Below are 20,361 nucleotides of genomic sequence, written 5' to 3' on the forward strand. Positions count from 1 at the left end.
TCCCTTTTATCCTCCATATCACTGTTTATCCCTGAAAACAGTAACAACAACCCAGGAATTTTACCAGGTGCACAAAGGGCTCCACTAATTCTGTTTTCAACCACAGTGCAAAGTCATTTATTCAATATCTTAATTTGAACTCTACATCTAAGAGTGGCACCAAGTATTTATGGAAACAGACATGGAAGAGATACTATAGATTTAAATCAATAAAGGTAGAAAACACTGATGATGACAAGAGCATAAAGAAGGACCTCAGAGAGGAACTTTCAGAAGGAGGAAGAAAACCAGACAATGGTTCTGTTTAGAGTTAATATCATTACTGACTCTATACAGACTGGTATTTGAAATAAATGCATATCATTTATAAAAACATATGGCCATAAAAACCCATCATCCAAACCAGAAACTTGAGAGTAAAAGGGAGAGATGGTAATAAGTACACACAAATAACAGATGTAAACACTGAGACTATCCCCAGGCAAACAGGGATGTATGATAACCCAGTTCACATAGATTTAGATAATGAGGTGTGTAACTACTTACCACAGTGTTCCCCCCCTTGGAATATGTAGTTGCCAGATCACTATGGGCTAACTTTAGTCTGGCAATAAAATCAAAGAGTCAGAAAAGGGAGGAAGGTAAAAGAAAAGGGCTTATCAAAAAATTGCATAAGCCCTTTCCACATGATGGGATGAATTTTTAATCTGAGTGCAAGAGTAAGATTTTTTTCCTGTTTAAAGTTTGATCTGAATGATTGCTACAACATCCTGGACTATTTTTTACTTTCGTTTATTCATCCATCACCACCTTGCCCCATTACTGCGTTTTTTTTTTTAAACTGATAGTTACTCATCTACTTAATGCTAATTAAATGGTTCAAGTTTTATTAACTATTCATTATATCACACTGAGCCAAAACCATGACCTGTAACCCAGGTTGCTGCTGCTGCTGCTGCTAAGTCACTTTAGTCATGTCCAACTCTGTGCGACCCCATAGACAGCAGCCCACCAGGCTCCGCCGCCCCTGGTATTCTCCAAGCAAGAACACTGGAGTGGGTTGCCATTTCCTTCTCCAATGCATGAAAGTGAAAAGTAAAAGTGAAAGTGAAGTCATTCAGTCGTGTCCAACTCTTAGCGACCTCATGGACTGCAGCCTACCAGGCTCCTTCGTCCATGGGATTTTCCAGGCAAGAGTACTGGAGTGGGGTGCCATTGCCTTCTCCTTAACTGTTTTCTAAAATTTATTTGTTGTTTAGTTGCTAAGTCACATCTGACTCTTTGTGAGCCTGTTGACTATAGTCTGCCCAGCTCCTCTGTCCATGGTTTTCCCAGGCAATTATCCTGGAATGGGTTGCCATTCCCTTCTCCAGGGGATCTTCCTGACCCAGGGATTGAACCCTTGTCCCCTGCACTGGCAGGAGGATTCTTTACCACTGAGCCACCAGGGAAGGCCCTTCTAAAAGTTCTAAGACTAATTTCCAGAGAAATTATATTACAATAGTTAAAGTTTATCCAAACAATTTTTAACTTACAACTGGTAAAAATCAAACCACCCCTGTGCACCATTAATAGGAATGTAAATTGTTGTTGACACTATAGAAAACAATACGGAGATTCTTCAAGAAATTAAAAATAGTAATACTCTATGATCCAGCAATTCCACTCCTGGGTATTTATCCAAAGAAAATAAAAACACTAATTAAGAAAGATATATGCACCCCTTTGTTCATGGCAACATTATTTACAACAGCCAAGATATGGAAACAAACTAAAAACGCCATAAAAAAAGAATGAAATCTTGCCATCTGCAACAACATGGATGGACCTAGAGGTTATTATGCTAAGTGAAATAAGTCAGACATAGGAAGATAAATATTGTATAATTTCATTTATATATGGAATCTAAAAAACAAACAAACAAAACAGAAACAGTTAAACAGAAAACAACAGGTAAGGTTGTCTGAGTGGAAGATTAAGAATACAAACTTCCAATCACAAAATAAATGAATCACGGGTACGACACATACTATGTGAGGAACACAGTCAATAACTAGCATCTTTTTATGGTGATATATTGTAACTAGACTTTATTGAGATGATCATCTAAAAAGTAGGGAAATATCAAGTAACTGGGTTGTGTAACAGGAACTAACATAGAGTTGTAGATTAATTAAACTTCAAAAGCAAAGAAACAAACTCAGAAAGAAAAAAAAAGAGGTCAGATTTGTAGTTGTCAGAGGCAGGGAGAGGGCTGGAGAGGGGGAATTAGAAGAAGGCAGTGAAAAGGTACAAACTTCCAGTTATAAGATAAATAAGTACTAGAGATGTAATGTACAACATGATAAATATAATTAACACTACTATATGCTATATATGAAAGTTGTTAAGAATAAATCCTCAGAAAAAATCCTAACTCCCAAGGAAAATTTGTTTTCTGTTTCTTTGTTTCTATGAGATGATGGGTGTTCACTGAGCTTCTTGTAATACTCATTTTACATGTGTAAGTCAAACCATTTATGCTGTACACCTTAAACTTATACAGTGCTGTATGTCAATTATATCTCAATGAAACTGGAATAAAAAGTAAAAAAAAAAAAACGCAGAAATTGTATTTTCTAATAAATGTCATAAAATGAAACATTTTATATCATAAAATGAAATAAAAAACTGTATTTTTTAAAAAGCTTTAAAGATAAATGCAGAGCAATTTCCAGAGTCCTCTTAGTAACTCAAATGCTGGGACCTGAAAACAAGCACGTTTAATTAAAGAAGTACACCTTAGTATATGGCAGCATTTTTCAGTGACTTTGAAGAGGACTGTGGAGAATATTCAAGAGCTTTTAAGGTTAAAGGTTCTTCGTTATCCTAAATTTACCTAAAAATTTAGGGTTTTTCTTATCTTAAGTATCCTACCATAGATTTAACAGCAATACTGAGGTTCACTCAACCAAGAAATCTTCGTAACTTCAAAGGAAAATATGTAATTGTCTCTTGCAAAAATCTGTTAATCTCCCAGGACAAGTTTCTGCATTTTTTCCTCTTAAATTTTCCCTCTTTTTAGGAATCATGATTCAGACCCCCAAATTCCTGACTTCACAATGATCACAAGGCTGTTCCAGCTGACAAGGTCTATCAGCTAAGATAACTGAATTTTCTTATATTCTGGACACTCAGGCTTATAGAGAAAGTGACTTATAGATACTTGTTTCACGGTTAGACTGCCCTAAAAAGCTCCTAGGCATAGAACTGGAAAGTTCTGTTATCCAAGTTTCTTCTTAATTCCATAAAAACACCAATAGAGATATTTTCTTTTCTAAAGATAAATAATTGAGGAGAAAAAAATTTAGCTTTAAGTGATTATTATCAGATTTCCCTGGCTTTTTCCATGCTCTGAGGACTCCAAAATGACTTAAAAATCTCCTGATCTTAGGTGATTTCAAGAAAAATAAAATAGTACTGCTATTTCAGCAACCGTATAGGACAAACTGATGCTTTAGAACTATGGTGCTGAAGAAGACCCTTGAGAGTCCCTTGGACTGCAAGGAGATCAAATCAGTCAATCCTAAAGGAAATCAACCCTGCATATTCACTGGAAGGGCTGATGTTGAAGCTGAAGCTCCAATACTTTGGACACCTGATGCGAAGAGCCGACCCATTAAATAAGACCCTAAGACTGAGGCAGGAGGAGAAAGGGATGACAGAGGACGAGATGGTTGGATGGCATCACTGACTCAATGGACATGAGTTTGAGCAAGCTCCAGGAGACGGTGAAGGACAGGGAAGCCTGGCAAGTTGCAGTCCATGGGGTTGCAAAGAGTAGGACACAACTGAGCTACTGAACAACAACAAGCAGGACAAAAGAGTATGAAATGAGAAATCAGTATTACAATGATCAAAGATATTGCTGTTACATACACTAACTACAAAAATTACTTCCTTGCAATAAAAGAAACCTTTCTACTTTATTTAACTCAGTCTATTAACTTATCTTGTGGGGTGTACTCTGGAAAATGATGGAAAAGCATATCCAAAAACAGGCCAAGTTAAAGTACATTTAAATAGTTTAATAAAATCGACTTCCAAAGTATTCCTTAATATAACCATGGGAGAAAAAATGCAAAATCAAGATATTCTATAAGAAACTATAATTATGAAATAGAAGACAAAAAATTTTAGTGTTTCTTTACAAACAATAGAAAGTGATTATCTGTGAATGTTCTTCATATTGTGTTTCTACTCTTACTGCATTATTTTTACTGTTATGTTAATCTTGAGTACACTAAGTCATGCTTGATGCAGCATGTGAAAGCTGCTCAGTCGTGTCCGACTTTTTGCAAACCCATGGACTACACAGTCCATGGAATTCTCCAGGCCAGAAAACTGGAGTGGGTAGCCTTTCCCTTCTCCAGGGGATCTTCCTAACCCAGGGATCAAACCCAGGTTTCCTGCATTGTAGGCAGATTCTTTACCAGCTGAGCCACAACGGAAGCAGCATGTATTTTAGTAAATAAAATCTACCACAAGTCTCTGTTTTCTGTGCAGTTAACAGATCTTCTGATTGATATAGAAAACTACATTATGGAAACCTGTAGAGCAATGTTACATTTGTTACAGTTTAGAGCAGGAATAGTTAAGATGGGCTTTCCTTGCACTGCAATGTTATGGTCCTGCATCATACTAGACCACTGAGTACAGTTAAAGGGTACAGGCTATACGAAGTTTGATAGGCTATGCCTATTTGACCTCAGTAGCATAACCTAAACCTATGTGGGATCCAACTCTAAATGGTTCACTTATATTATAGTCTGCCTTCTTAAAAATGCATATTCTGAGGAATTACACCGAGCAGAATAAAGGAAGATCTACTTTACTATTCTCACTTAACTTCTCATCTTGTTATATTTGGAGATCTGAACAGATTTTTTTTTCCTGTATTTTATCTGCTGAGGAAATGCTGTACTGAGGGTTATATAACTCATATTACATTTTCTCAGCCTTTGTAAGTGCCCCATTAAGGAAAACTAAACACTATAGACATTTAATGATCAGAGGGCTTGCTGATGGGTCATTTGCTGACAGTTACTATTTTAGCAGAGAGCACGGAGTACCACTAGACTCTTAGTAAGTAACCAAGAGAATATACTTAACTTACACTGGGTCCAAGGGAGTTAAGAAAAAGCAAAACACTGACTTATACTACAAAAAGGGCCACTAAAGGCTTGAAGCAGATTAAAAACAAACTTCTCATTCTAAGAAAGAAAAATTCTTAAGATTTAAAAGTAAATAAATAAAGTGATGCGGCAGAAAATTGTTCAGTTCATACAAGCCAAATAAATAATTTTCATAGTTGTCAATAGCTGGACACTTAATTCTATATTACCATAACTTATTTTCCTTTCCACTAATGTAAGTTCTAAGTTTAAAAAAGGAAAATGGTAAGAAATTTATTATATTACCTTAATATAAATCTAAAATCAGATGCTTTTACAATTGAGAAAACAAAAAAATATCATTACTTTCGTGACATAACACAGACTGATCAACAAGGGACATAAGACTAGAGCTAAAATAACAAAGTTAACCACTTTATTTTATTAGCTAAAATGTACAGATTTTTGAAGTGTAGATTTAGGTATTAGTTTTTTCCTTTTAAAACATGTTTTTGAGTCAATGATGTCCTCCTGTCAAAACAATGCCAGTAGCAAGTATAGAAGCCCACCAAAGACCTCAATGTGCTACAATGTCTGATCTCGAAAGGAAATCTGCCTACATATGACAAAGAAGAGTCAATTCAATATTGGTCACATTTCCATTGATGTCACTATTTGTCCCATTTGTTCTTTATCTTGTTTCACTTCTACTTAATCATATGATATTTGGAGGTTTTTTTTTTTTCACTGAAACTACAATAGCAAGGGTTATCTATACTTGCTGCCACTGCTCCCTCATTTGATGTATTTCACTAAGGCCCTGATAATGTTCACTTCCCTGTAGTCTATGGGATTCATGGCTAACTGCTGCTTACTCATTCTGGCAGATCTTCTTACTCCTACAAAGACTACTAATACCTCAAAACAACTTCATAATTCTGCTTTCTCTTAGTAGCAACTATTACTACTAGCTGACTTATTTACAACAACTTTTTTATCAAGAAAAATTATGTTTCTCTTCTTTGAATAAACTACATAAATATAAATAAGAGGATAGTCAGCTAAAAGGAGCCACTAGAACATTATAGACAGATTCATATTGTATGTTCTTTGAGGGCAGTGGTAATATCTTACTTTCTTCCTCTTTCTAATCCTAATGACAAGCAGACTGCCAAAAATATAGTATTTGGAGATTTGATTAATGACTAAATAAGCAAATAAATGAATGAAGATCTTTTCAGAATGCTTAACTCATTCATGAACATTTAATAAACTCCTACTATATGTACAGAAGCAATGAAGGATGCTAAAATAAAAAGATGATGGTTCTTGCCCTCAAAAGCCTCTATCTGGGAGGGAAAAAACACATGTGAACAGATTATTATAAGAAAGTTAAGTATAAAGTACTCTCAGATTATAGCTTCCAAAAGATCACTATCACTGTGATAGTGGCGACAAAGGCTACTTTTACAGGAGAACACTGAAACTTATCCCCTTCACGATCTCTAAAAATTAAAGATAATAGTCCAAATACTCTTAGTTCAGTTCAGTCAGTTCAGTCGCTCAGTCTTGTCTGACTCTTTGCGACCCTATGAATCGCAGCACGCCAGGCCTCCCTGTCCATCACCAACTCCCAGAGTTCACTCAGATTCACATCCATCGAGTCAGTGATGCCATCCAGCCGTCTCATCCTCGGTCGTCCCCTTCTCCTCCTGCCCCCAATCCCTCCAAGCATCAGAGTCTTCTCCAATGAGTCAACTCTTCGCATGAGGTGGCCAAAGTACTGGAGTTTCAGCTTTAGCATCATTCCTTCCAAAGAAATCCCAGGGCTCTCACAGGCTGAATGTATCACTTTTATTTAGTCATTTTTCATCATTATATGCCACCTACATGGCTTACTATTAATGACTATACTCTGGGTTATGATGCAAGAACAGACAAATATTAGCAGGAAATCTGTTACTTTGTTCCACTTGCACTAATTCTCTCATCACAAGAAAAGTCCCTCTTTTAAAAGTAATAAACCACCTAATTTTCTACAGAGCTAATGAACATATTATAGTTGTACAGGTAGTATCATTATAGCCAAGAACAGTTTATAAAAGAAACAGAAGGGCCAACAACATGTACCTGTCTAAGGTATTCTAGACAGTGGGTTCTAAGCTACCTACCACCTAAGCTACTTGAGTTGTACAAGTGACAAGAGTGCGCAGAATGGGTCTCATCTATTAACTCCATATCACTTAGAAGTCAGGATTTCATTGGGTCATACTGACAATGCACTGCACTACATCATAAACAAAGAAAATACCACTCCTCAGTATTTCCCACAGGAAAAAAATTCCTTTTAAATGCAACCAATGATGATATATTAACCATTTAAAAACCAGGTATTACAATATGCACCTTCTTTATCCACAAAGACTCTACTCAATGACAAACTCTACTCTAAATCTTGTTATTTAGTACTAATATGCACTGCTGTTATGTCAGAGGGTAGCAAAATAATTCATTTCTTTGAAGTGGAATTAACCCAGGAATAAGCGTCTGGAAAGGTCATGATCTAAGCAGTATTTAAAAGTTTAAAATCAATTTTTCTTCCATAGTCAATATCAATATATCTACAGTTTGGCATACTTACCACACTGACTGAATTTCTCTTTTAGTTTCTGCCAAGTCAAGTCAAAAGGCAGCTAGAATGAAAAAAGGTATTAGTAACAGATATACAAGGAAAAAATTAATTTTAAGTATCCTTTACATTTAGTTGCTTACATTTCTGACAAATATCTGGTTGCCTTTGGAGCCTATTCTGTCTCTCATTCCGCTTCCCATCGGACCCGATAAAAATCCTCGATCCATATCGATGCTTCTCTCCAGTATAGCTCCTATACCTGGTCCCATTCTATCAAAGCTGGTACTCATCCGATCCAGTCCCATCCCCATTCCTCCAGTCACACTGTTCATGCCACCCATTCCACCACCTGGATTTTCAAGAAGGGAAGGGAGGATTTGGGAGTTTGGCGTTTTTGTTTTAAAAGCAGAAGGAAAAGGAGAAGGAAGAAGAAGGAGGGAAAAAGGAGGGAGACAATCATTTTTGAGAAAGAAAGGGAGATAAAAATTAATTTATTTATGTGATTAGACAATATATAAACATAAAATTATTTTCATACACATGATATAACAATCTTCCAAGGAACAAATTTTAATTTGGTATATATTAGGTTAGTTGAATGTTAATGGCTAACTCAATCAGTTTATTCTAGCCACTGTATAACTACATTAGACATATACACGTCTATAAAGTTACATTCATATCATAAAACATAATATAAATTTTCTACCAATTGTTAGTGCTTTATTCATTAATCTTATAGTGGTTTTTACCCTCATTTTCATTTTCTAACATTACCAAGTTTAGTAATTATTAGAACAAACACATATGGGATAAATTCAAATAATTACAACTCACACATCAACTGTTGCTCTCATCATACTGTCCTACATAATATTCTTTCCCTAGCTTACCTTTTATCTCAATATCTTTTCTCACATATAATTTCTCCTTGCATTATCAATTCAATTTCCAATAACCAAAGAACCTAACTTTTAGTCTCTCTGTTATACAGAACTTGTAGAGATAACAAAAAACACAATCACATCCCTTTAGCCAGAGCCTGAGAATCTAGCTTGTATCTCATACCCACTTGATTGCTATATTCAAGTTGAATCCTCTTTATTCCAATTTTACTCTTTCTCAAATGTATCCTTGTTTCTCATAGCTATTCTAGTATCCCCATTCTAAAAACTAACATCACCCTCAAATTGGTTTTCTGTTAATAACAAATACAAAATTAGGGGAACAGAAGTATAAACACTGAGGTGAAAAAGGAAGATAGGGATATTATATTTAACAAGGAAATAAATAGCCAAGGTTGACAAAAGATGTTGAAAAGAATAAAGTGAGAAGCAAAGTACAATGGAGTAAGTATCTTCCACTGACAAGATTTTTTTTAAACTCACTCTTAGAACAGTTCAAGTAGACTGTGTTTCCTATTTGTGAAATTTCAATCAAGTAAAGGAAGTCAATAAAGTATGGAGAGCTCACACAGACATGGTTCAGCAGAATTCAAAATTATAAGCCTTGTGCTAAGGCTTAATATAAGTTCTAAAATATAGTAGTGGAAACAGAGGGAAGAAATTTAGAATTCTCTAGGGTTGCAACAATGGTACTCTTGATTCTATCATGGAAAGATTTAAGAGGCAAGGAAATAAGCATCTCTTTCAATCTTGCCCTCAAACTCAGGCGGTCTCTCAAGAAGTGTTAGATCTGAGGCAATTCACCCATGTTTACCAGAAGACACAAGATGCTCACAGATGAAATAAGTTAGTCCAATATAAGCAAGGAAACAAAATTGATGCTAAAGCTAATGTTGTTCCTGACACATGATTAGAAAAATCCCCAGATTCATTAGCTAGAATAAATGTTCTTGAGTTGGGTGACATTAAACACATATTCTGGGGTTTAGAAATGTCAAAGAAGTAAAATTCAAAGTTAGTTTAGAAATTTCAAACAGTAAAGCTCAATAACTATCAAAGTTTCTCTAAATTACAAGTCATAATAACATTTAAGAACAAAGTATTACTATACTACAATAACTACTCTTGCAAAGTTTTTTGCAAGTACTCAAATATTACTATAAAATTCTAGTAAAATTTAAACCTACTTATTCCAGATCCTATTGGACCCATGTTAGAAGCTCCTATTCTTCCTGCAAACCCTCCAATCATTGCACTGCCTAAACAAGGATGGAAAGATAATATACTAATTAATAATCATACTTTAAAATTCCCAAAGTACTATGCTCTCAGAAGATGTATAAAAACTGAAAAATACAAAGTCTTCTAGAAATAGGGTTCAGATATGTAACTGAAAAAGAGAGCTAGTACATTAAAATCTCTAAAGTATTTTTCTTCAAGTAATAAACTACATGAAACATTTTAAATGTCTACTTTTTCATAAAAAAGAGAGCCAAACTCTAAAAATATAACCTGCAAAAAGAAAAGGAGAAGTAAACAGCCAGCCCTACCAAGTCTACCAAAGGAATCTCCAAAGCCTCGATTTATTCCAATATCACCACGTCCAAAATCTCTCTCCATGCTACTAGTCATCGCACCACGGTATAGCTCTGAAAAGATTATGCAACAAATTAACCCTTTTTCAAGTATTATCAATAAACAGTAATCTATTTAGGAACTTACTGAAACTAAACTGTAAAGACAGCAAATGTCACAATACAGAAAGTCCGTGATTCACCCACCTACTTTCTATGCCACATATATCCCAGTCCTGCTATATCTGTCCTTATCCCCTAGTGCCCATACATCCTCTGAAAATATCTATGGTATCCATCCCCAAGTAAAGGGGGGACATTTTTAATAATAAGGAAAATGAAATGTACCACACATATCCCACTATATACAATTACCTACCTCCCATTCGACCAACTCCTCCAAATCCTCCCATGCTATTCATTGCTTCCAGACCACCAAACCCAATTCCTATGAAATAAAGATTAAGTTTGAGATGTGACTGTCAGTTGTATAGCTGAATAGTGCATTTTGTAAATGTTAAGTCTCATCAGTAAACTTTTCATAACACATCACCTTCCATAGCCCTTAAGTAGGTGCTAGGCCAAATTTCTGCTCACAGCCTTTAGGACGTGAACCAATAGTAAATCATGTTTTGTTTTCCTTAGAATTCTCAACAAATTTCTAATTCACTCAACATGGCGATGGGTACATACAAAAAAAAAAAAAGAAACAAATACTTATACATACCTCCTCCAATCTATTCATTCCTCCAAAACCTGGACCATCCATTCCCATACCTCAAATAAAATACACAATATTTACTTTCAATAAACTTTATTTTAATGACTAAAGAATGACATAATGCAAGAGCACAATAGATGTAATACTGGTCTAGTCACAGCGGAACACTAGAGAAGCAGCAGGGCACAGGCAGGATGGTTTTAAGTGCTATGCCATAGCAGTTGTCTAAGCAAGAGTCTTTAAAAAGGTCTCTGTGAAAATTCATTAGTCAAGAAAACAAAATTCACTGGTCATGCTCACATTCAGTTAGAGAATATCTAGGACTGGGCAAGAGTTCATTATTTTTTCAGCTCACACACACAAATATCACTACAGCAGATTGAGAAATCAGGTCTCCTTCAAACATGGCAGCTAAGGGAGCAGTAAAAAATTAAAGAATAAAAATAGTATGTGTTTAGGAGGGCAGAAGGCCTAGGAGTAAGGGAGAAAATTTCCACCCATTTAGATGAGAATGATTATTTTAACTATCTTCACAATTTAAACTGTAGCTATAGCACCTCAACAAAAACAGAAACCAGACAGCATTTATTAGTTCATCAGTTAAAATAGCAATTCTCAAAATATGGTATGGGGACCTTTGAGGGTTCAATAGATCAAAACTATTTTCCTATTCAAATAATACTAAGATATTGACTGTTTTACTTTCACTTTCTCCTGAGTATAAGGTGGAATTTTCCAGAAACTACACAATAGATGGTATTGTAATGAATTGAATTCAGAAGCAAATGTAAGAGCATGATTATCTTGCATTAAGCCAAACATTAAAGAGATGCAAAAAAAGGTGAAATATCACTCTTCTAATTTTTGTTTTCTTAAAGACTACATTTATGTTAACACATAATAAGTTTATTATTTTAAACATGCAAATTTTTAAGTTCTAATTTTTAATTTCTTATGAAGTACATACCGACAAATATAACCACATACACAAAAGCACTTTGGAGTCCTCAACAAATTTTAAAAGTTTATAAAAGGGTTCTGAAACCAAAAAGCTTAAAAATTAATTTTCAAAGATAAACTGTAGATTACTCTAGGTGAAGAGTCAAACAGCTATCTGAAAAGCTACCTTCCCAACTAGATATTCAAATTTAAATTGCTTACAATATGGTAGTATTTCACCCATTCCACAAAGAAAGTATATCCATGATATACAAGGCACAGACAATACTGAATATTCTCCTTTGACAATTCAAAATCCACAGTGCTAAAAGGCTGACTGTAACATGGCTGGCCTCAGAGGAACCCTCCTGACCTTTGCCCAATCTCTTTCCTGTTCTCTGCTCTCAAGGTTTCCTTCCTTTTTCAGACTAAAGTAACATCTTAAATATTCAATTATAAACTACAGTCCTTTCAACATTATTACAAACTAGTAAGTATAAGCTTTACAATCTAGCAAATGTATCATTTAAAATGAAATAATAAAGTTAGAATACTTACCACTTGGACCTAAATTTCCCATTACACCACCTATGTTCAACTGGCTGGCACTAATAGGTTGTCCACCTGGACCAAGTCCCATTCCAATGCCTCCAAGACCACCTAAAACACAAATAAGGATTAATTCATATTTGATCAACTAACTGCCACTGAAAAGTTTAAAGCTATATGCTTATAGTAGTAATTCTAAAAGTTTGAAAATTTGTAAATAAGAGTAACAGTTCTTGCTTTCACTGAAACGTAGCACACTGAGGCCTTACTATATCATTTATTAAAGAGAAGTGTTTTATGAAGCAGGTTCATCTTATATCACAGTCAAATGCATGTTGAAAAAGAGTAATGAAATACTAAGAGCATTCTGAATCACTTTATAAATGACCTACATATCTTAAAATTATGTACGTATTAAATCTGTAGACCCTCTTAAAATCTAGGAATTACTTTTAGATGGTTCAGAAGAAACTAAAAAGTCAACAACCAAGTAAACATAATATTGAATAAAGTGAATGTTATATTACCCAGGTTTATCATTGACATATTTATATGTATCTTAAGTGTTTTCATATATGCCATGCATAGATGAGGTAATTTTTGAGACCTTAAGTTACTTGCAAAATGCTATGTGATTAAGCTAACACTAGAATTCAAGTTTTATGTCTCTAAATCCAGTATTCTTTTTACTTCTCTTAAACTACTTAAGTTCACTGAAAATAGACTCTAAGAAGATAATCTGATGACCTTAAAGACAGTGGGAACTGTTTTATTCTACTAACTCTGAGTTTGGTCTTAAAGTTCCTGCTAGTCAATGGAGCAATTAGTAAGTGCTAAGGGTTGAGAAAACCATATATTATATACTTTTTTTTCACAGTATAGAAGCATGTTGTGTTACATTGGGAAGATCAGTGTGACCTGGTAAAAGAAATACCTTTTTTTCAGTTCAGTCCCTAAAAATGATTCAAAGCAATAGCACACTTAACTATCAACAACGCTCATGTCTACACATAACACTCTTTTCATCTTTGATACCATTCTTCACTAACAGGAACCAGGACTCTTTGAAAGTAGGCCAATTTCATGTCTCAGAAAAAGAAAAATCATGGATCTGGGAAATTCCATTCTTACTAGAAAGTAAGAATATCAGAGGCATAAGAAATGAAGAAGCCTCCACTTGCCAAGTTACAATAATCTCAGCAAAGGAAGTGGAAGTGGAGGGAGAAAGGAAAGAATAAACACATTAAAAATAATTAACTTAAAACAACAAACTGATTCTGTCCAAGTCTATGAATTCACACTACCTCTCAATAGAAAGAGTACATAAAACCATAAATCTTGAAAAGAATAGATATAAAATAAATATGAATATAATAAAGGATTATTTTTAATCTAAACAAATTGAAGAGTTCTAGTGGTGGAAAAGAAAATTGAAAGCCCTTACTTTACAGAGCCAGGATCTTAAAAGATGACACCCTAAGTGATAAGGAAGGGCAGAGAAGGACTGCCCTACAAAGGGAGAACAGGCAATATTCAAAGACACGTTAAGCTGAGAATTTTCCAGAATTTATTTTAAAAAACTGAATTCTCAATTGTGAAAGCCCAATAAAGGATAATCCACACCCACAATGTAGTAAAACTATATGCCAAAGACAAAGATCTTAAAATCGGCTACAGGAAGAACACAGCTTACCTACAAAGAAAGGACAATTCAGCTGATAGCTGACTCAATAGCCATAATGGAAGTCAGAAGACTGGAATATTTTTAAAGTGCTGAGGGAAAATAACTATCTTAAACTACATAACTTCATCTTCGAAGACATTTGTAGACGAATCAAAATTGAGAGAATTTACTAACAACAGGTACTCATTGAAAGAGCTTTTAAAATATACACTTCGGGGGCAAAATAATAGTGTCATGATCTATGAAAGCAAATAAGATAAGTAAGTACTAAAAATGCCTATTTTGTGGAACTGGATAAAAAGTAAATATATAACATTAAGCAATAATAGCATATAATTCAGTAGGAAAGTGATTAAAATTAGAGCATTCAAAGGTCATTTGGCTTTTGAGAATAATCCTATTAACTTCAGACTTTATATCAACACACTAAAATATTCAGGATAAGCACTGAAAGGGAAAGATAGAAAAAGAAATATAAAGTAAATATTTGTACAAAGCAGATAAATACTAATAAAACACAAAATAAGATAATAGGAATTAAACCAAATAAATCTATAAAGTAAATAAACAAAACAAAGCTGTTGTATCTACATTACTATCAGACAAAAGATGTAGAGGCAGTTACTAAATATGAAATCATTCTACAATGATAAAATCTTAACTCACTAGGAAAATGTATCAGTTCTATACTTGTATGCATCTACTGAATTAGTTTTGAAATAAAGTTAAACTAAGAAAAAGCAGACAAATTCACCTTAATAGCATAGGATTTTACCATAAATATATCTCAGTAATTGATAGCACAAGTAGACAAAATTACTAGCAAAGGTGTAATTTAAATGATTAACAAACTTGACTTAATGAACACAGGGCTCTCCAGGTGGCACTAGCGGTAAAGAATTCACTTGCCAATGCAGGAGACCCAAGAGATGCAGGTTCCATCCCTGGGTCGGGAAGATCCTCTGGACTAGGAAATGGCAAACACAGCAGTATTCTTGACTGGAAAGTTCCATGGATAGAGGAGCCTGGAGGGCTACAGTCCATGGGGGTCACAAAGAGTCAGACACAACAGAGCGACTGCACATGCACACACACACAACACACACACAACAGTATACTGAACACCTGGAATATGTATTAAAATGTATCATATAGTAGGCCACAATAAAAAGTCCAAATTAATTAATTCCAAAGAATCACAATCATATAGACAGCTACAGCCACACTAAGTTAGAAATTAATAAGAAAAAGCCTATACATTTGGAAATTCAAAAATACATAACTTAGGAAGAAATCATAATGGTAATTTAATAAAAATTAAATCACAATAAAGACACTCTAGCACAACTTGTATATAGTGGCCAAATTGATAGTCATAACTATCTGTATTAAAAAAGAGGCTACAAATTAGTGAAGTACACATTCAACTTAAGGAGATATGACAAAAATAAGAGACTAAACCCAAAGAAATAGAAAAGGAAATAAAACTAAGAGCATAAACTAAGATATAAAAAGTGAAATACTACTGAAAGTAGTATTGTTTCTTATAACAGAAAAATTAGAATAACCTAAAATACACACACACATATATTTACAAAATGTGGCATTAGCCACTGAAGTGAAGGGATTAGAGCTACAATTTTTCAACACACATGAAATCTCAAAAACAATGTTAAACCAAAAACAGCAAGTTGCAGAAAAATATAAACAATATAATTTCACTCACACCAAATTTTGAATCCAGCAAAACAATTTCATATAATGTTTATGAATGTATAAATGTGTAATCAAATTATTAAAACACAGATAAAATGATAAACACTGTATCCATAAGTTGTTTCTTCTAGGTAAAGTTATCTAATGGGAGGTGGTAAGGGAGGAGAATCTTTATCTATAAAATGTTAACGAAAAATCACCTAAAACAAATATGGTCTATGATAGCTACATGAGTGATTTTATATTTGTCTATATAAACAGTTTATGATAAAAAAAACTTTAATAATAAACAGAAAAATATAACAAAAAGAATAAGAGATAGTATTTACTGAGTGCTTACATTATGCAGAACTGTTCTATGCACTTTATATATTAACTCATATAATTCTCATGCCAATCCATAAAGTAGGTACCATAAGCATCCTCATTTTAAAGATGGAGCATTGAGACACAGATGTTAAATATATTATATTGATGTTTTATAATCCTTTGGAAAATAATTTTGATAACACTGATCACCTGAAAATCTACTTCAAGGTATCTATCCTAAGGAAATAACCAAAAACATACCAAAGACTTGTATACAAAAAGAAAGAAAAAAGGAAAACTCTGTTGGTGATTAAAGGAAAAAAAGTTAACATACCTAAAATATACATAACACTGAAATAGTTATGGAGCTATATGGAGATATGGAGTTATATCATATGGATATAGTTACCTATATCCATATGATAGGTTAACAGCCAATAAAAAAATTTTAGAAAGAATTTATAACAAGGAATAGTGCTTACATTCTAATTCTAATTGCTAAACAAAAAAAATAGAAAATTATTTATGTGGTAGTTTTCAACTATGTAAAAAAAAATACACATATAAGGAAACACTGGAAGGAAATTCACAAAAATGTTATAATAATGGAGGTTATTTATGGATAATAAAATTACAAAGACTTTCCCCCACCCACATATGACCTTAACAAACTTTTTAGTATATATTGCTTTTATAATCAGGAAAAAACTACAAAAAGGAAACAGAAAGTGGCACATATTTATCTTCTCAGTCTTCCTAATTAATTAGCACAAACTAGCTCCATAACTCCAAACACCACACAGTGGGCAACTGGGGATGCAAGCACAGACAGTCCTGTTTCGCCTATGACCGTCTGCGTTGCGTCTAGGAACGGCTTCACTTACGTGGCAACTGCGGCGCTTTACTGTCATGCGACCGGTAGTCTTCATGAGGGACAGACTTGTCATCCTAGTTGCAAAAAAGTTTATTATATGGTTAATATATAACTTAAAAGATCTGTAATGTAGAAGAAAGCAGGTAAACTTTGAGGTTGGAGAGTTGAAGTGATATACAGGAACTCACCATTTTCACATGCATAGGTCTATCAAACAAAAACTGCCCATTGAACATAGCTGTTGGTTCAGTCAAGGAAAGCCAGTCAGAACAACTATGAAATTATAGTTGAACACAAATACATTTTTAATAATCATATTTAGCATCAAACTACCCCTAATATTTTAATCAACGTCTTTTAATATTTTACTTATTTGTATTAGTTTCTTCTACATGCTCAAAGAAAAGCTTCAATTTTTTGCTTTATAGTTTTACTTTATAAATAAAATATCTTTTAATCCAGCCACTGAAAAAATAAAACTAACTAGGCATCATTTAAAGCAACTATGTTAATGTACAATGAGATACATTACTGTCAACAACATGTATACAATTAGTTGTAGTAGCAAGAAAAAGTAGGAAAAAGCTAATACCAGGCCTGTATAATATGGCTAATTCAAGTTTTAAGAGTGACTTTAGTACTTGGACATAATAAAGGTTTTATGCACTGGAGACCAAATTCTAATATACATTTCTAAATAAGGCAACCTTAAATTCCATGATCCCCACAAAATGGTATCAAACTTCAACCTTATTAAATAACGCTCAAGTGTAAATCAGGATACAAATTGCTTGAACTGCTTCAATTGCTTGTTCAAAAGTGACTGTGCCCATTCCTCTGCTCTTGCCATCTTTGTCTTCTTTAATATCTGCCCGCTTTACAGTTCCAGCTATGCTGAACACTTCCTTTAGCTTCTTCCAACCAACTTTGAAGTCAAGCTTAATATAAAATCATATAAAGTTACACATCTATTAACCCCTCTCCCCACTTAATACAAATCATTTCTAAATTCTCCAAAATATAAAGAACTCTAATTCTTGTAAAACAGTGTATCAACAGTATCAAATAGAAACATCTGAAGTTGTTAAAGATCAGTAAGCTACATCTATGTTGTTCCTTACCCTTGATTTTTTTAAATTCTCAAAAACAGCCTCTCAGTGCTGCTCAGTCCTGTTTTGTACATTTTGAAACTTTTATATCTATTTTTACTGACAGAAATTCAGATTTTGGAAAGTATAATTGATATCACTGGCTTTCAAAAGCTTAAGACAAACCAATGACAACATGCACATTCACAAATATCAAATCTAAAGAAAGAAATCCAGTTACCAATAACACTAAAGTCACATACAATAATAGTATATAATATCAAGAACTGTTTGTTTATAAATTCTACAGTTCTCTTTTTAAAAATCCTAAATACTTGTGTTTATACTCTAACCTTGTGTTTATGGACTCAAATTGGGTTTGAGTTTATAATAATTACTATTTTGCTTACTTTAGTTAAAAACAAGCAAAATGTTTTATAAACCTGTAACCCATTCATCTAATAATCTCATGATTAGGACTAAATATCTAAATGGCAAAATTTTAGAGTAAAGCTTACACTTACATTAGCAACAAAAATTGTGGAACCAAGTCTACCAGCCTGCAAATTACTGATAACCTCAGGAGGAATGTTTGGATTATTGAGAATGGAAGGTGGTAAATTCATCAATCCCGATCCCATGTCGGGTACATGTCCTCCTGGAAATGATCCTCCTGTTCGTTGCAATGCCCTACGAGCATTTTCTCCATCAGGATCCTATAATACACAGTCAATGTTAAGTGCCACTATATACATCAGTAAATCTATACCACTAAAATAACAACTTCAAATTCTACAGCAGCTATCCAAACTGGCTCAAATTACTGGCCCTCTTGAAGAGTGAGCTTTTTTCTCATCCAGAGAATCCAGTCCCATAAAAACCTGTGGACAGACAAAAGATTTCAGTCTCCAGGGATGTCAATTAAATACCTCTTTCCAATCACTAAAGTCACTTAAGAACTTGAAATTAGTTTAATTTTGTCCTCACACAGGTATACAAATATATGGCACATACACATACAAATAACTCAAAGAGGAACAAATACTTACTGTGACTCTTTCCTTTTCAAAATGCGGTAAAGATACACCCAAAGCAATGCCAAATTCATATTACCGCAAAGCTTTCAACAGAGAACAAACTATTACAAAACCCAGAAATACTGGGGTAGAGGGGAACTGTTACAATCTGCAAATTTTATTCCTGAACAAAAGAGAATTATATACTTTCCAACCTCAAAAATGATTACAATTTGAGATGGAGAGAAGAAGAAGATAAAGAAAGGCTAAGTACCAAGTAAAGAATGGTACTAAACATTGTTTGGGTTTTGTTTTCTTTAGTTCATTAACTTTTAAGAGAAACATTCTGCCTTTAAACAAAACAAAAAAGGCAAGCTTAAACATACTTCTCACTTATCTCAGTAGAGTACAAAATACAAAAACCACATAAACACACAGACTACTACTATCTGCAATACCAAATGATTACGATATATGTTACCATCTACACTCTACTCTGCTGGTCCTGGTCAGGGAATTCTAATGAAAAGAGAGCTGGGTGACTTTAATAAATTTTCTAGGAAGGCTAAGAGAATAGAAGGTGAAGTGAATGTAAGGATAAAGGTATTCTGCCATTCAATTTATTCCATCATGATGAAGTAAAAAGAAATATAAAAACAAAGAAATGTTCTGAAGAATGCTACATAACTTTTTAAGTTAATAAATAAATGCTTCAGGCCTAAGTTTCAAAAACTTGCACAAATACAAAACTGAGAATAGTGGTTATCCATGGGGGAAGGAGGAGGACATAGCAGGGGAGATGCTTCATGAGCCATTAAGAGAGTCGGTTTCTCCTTAACATCTTAATAAAGCACATTGCTATATTTTTATTTTTAATGTATGACATACATATAAACACATATACACACAAAATACACATATATATCATAAAACATATATAAAATACAACTTATGTAAAACCACCTACTATACAGCGTGGTTTTTAGTCCTCCGTTCCCATTAGGTGTCAGTCTGTCTGTCACTGTCTACTATTGCTATGAGAGAGCCTATAAGTTTACAACTGCTATCAAGCACATTTAAGTAAATTTAAAAATGTAATTCTAATATCTGTTAATGAACATTGGAAATATACTTTTCCCTAGACTCAAACTAGTATTTCTCGGCAATGATCCTAGCCACCCATGTGAAAATCAGATAATTT

The 20,361-nt window shown here is 33.8% G+C and overlaps 1 protein-coding gene across 1 annotated transcript in view; it reads right to left on the reverse strand.

Annotated features, from left to right (window-relative positions):
- MYEF2 (myelin expression factor 2) overlaps positions 1 to 20,361 on the reverse strand; it is a 34,030-nt gene that overhangs the window by 3,613 nt on the left and 10,056 nt on the right. Inside the window, 12 exon segments of the mRNA XM_018054168.1 lie at positions 7,795 to 7,846; positions 7,926 to 8,134; positions 9,878 to 9,949; positions 10,241 to 10,339; positions 10,644 to 10,712; positions 10,992 to 11,000; positions 11,003 to 11,041; positions 12,483 to 12,584; positions 17,067 to 17,130; positions 17,245 to 17,294; positions 17,841 to 17,994; positions 18,669 to 18,860. Coding sequence (XP_017909657.1) covers positions 7,795 to 7,846; positions 7,926 to 8,134; positions 9,878 to 9,949; positions 10,241 to 10,339; positions 10,644 to 10,712; positions 10,992 to 11,000; positions 11,003 to 11,041; positions 12,483 to 12,584; positions 17,067 to 17,130; positions 17,245 to 17,294; positions 17,841 to 17,994; positions 18,669 to 18,860 — 1,111 coding nt within the window.

The sequence above is a fragment of the Capra hircus genome, chromosome 10 (genome assembly GCF_001704415.2).
Source record: "Capra hircus breed San Clemente chromosome 10, ASM170441v1, whole genome shotgun sequence".
NCBI lineage: Eukaryota > Metazoa > Chordata > Mammalia > Artiodactyla > Bovidae > Capra > Capra hircus.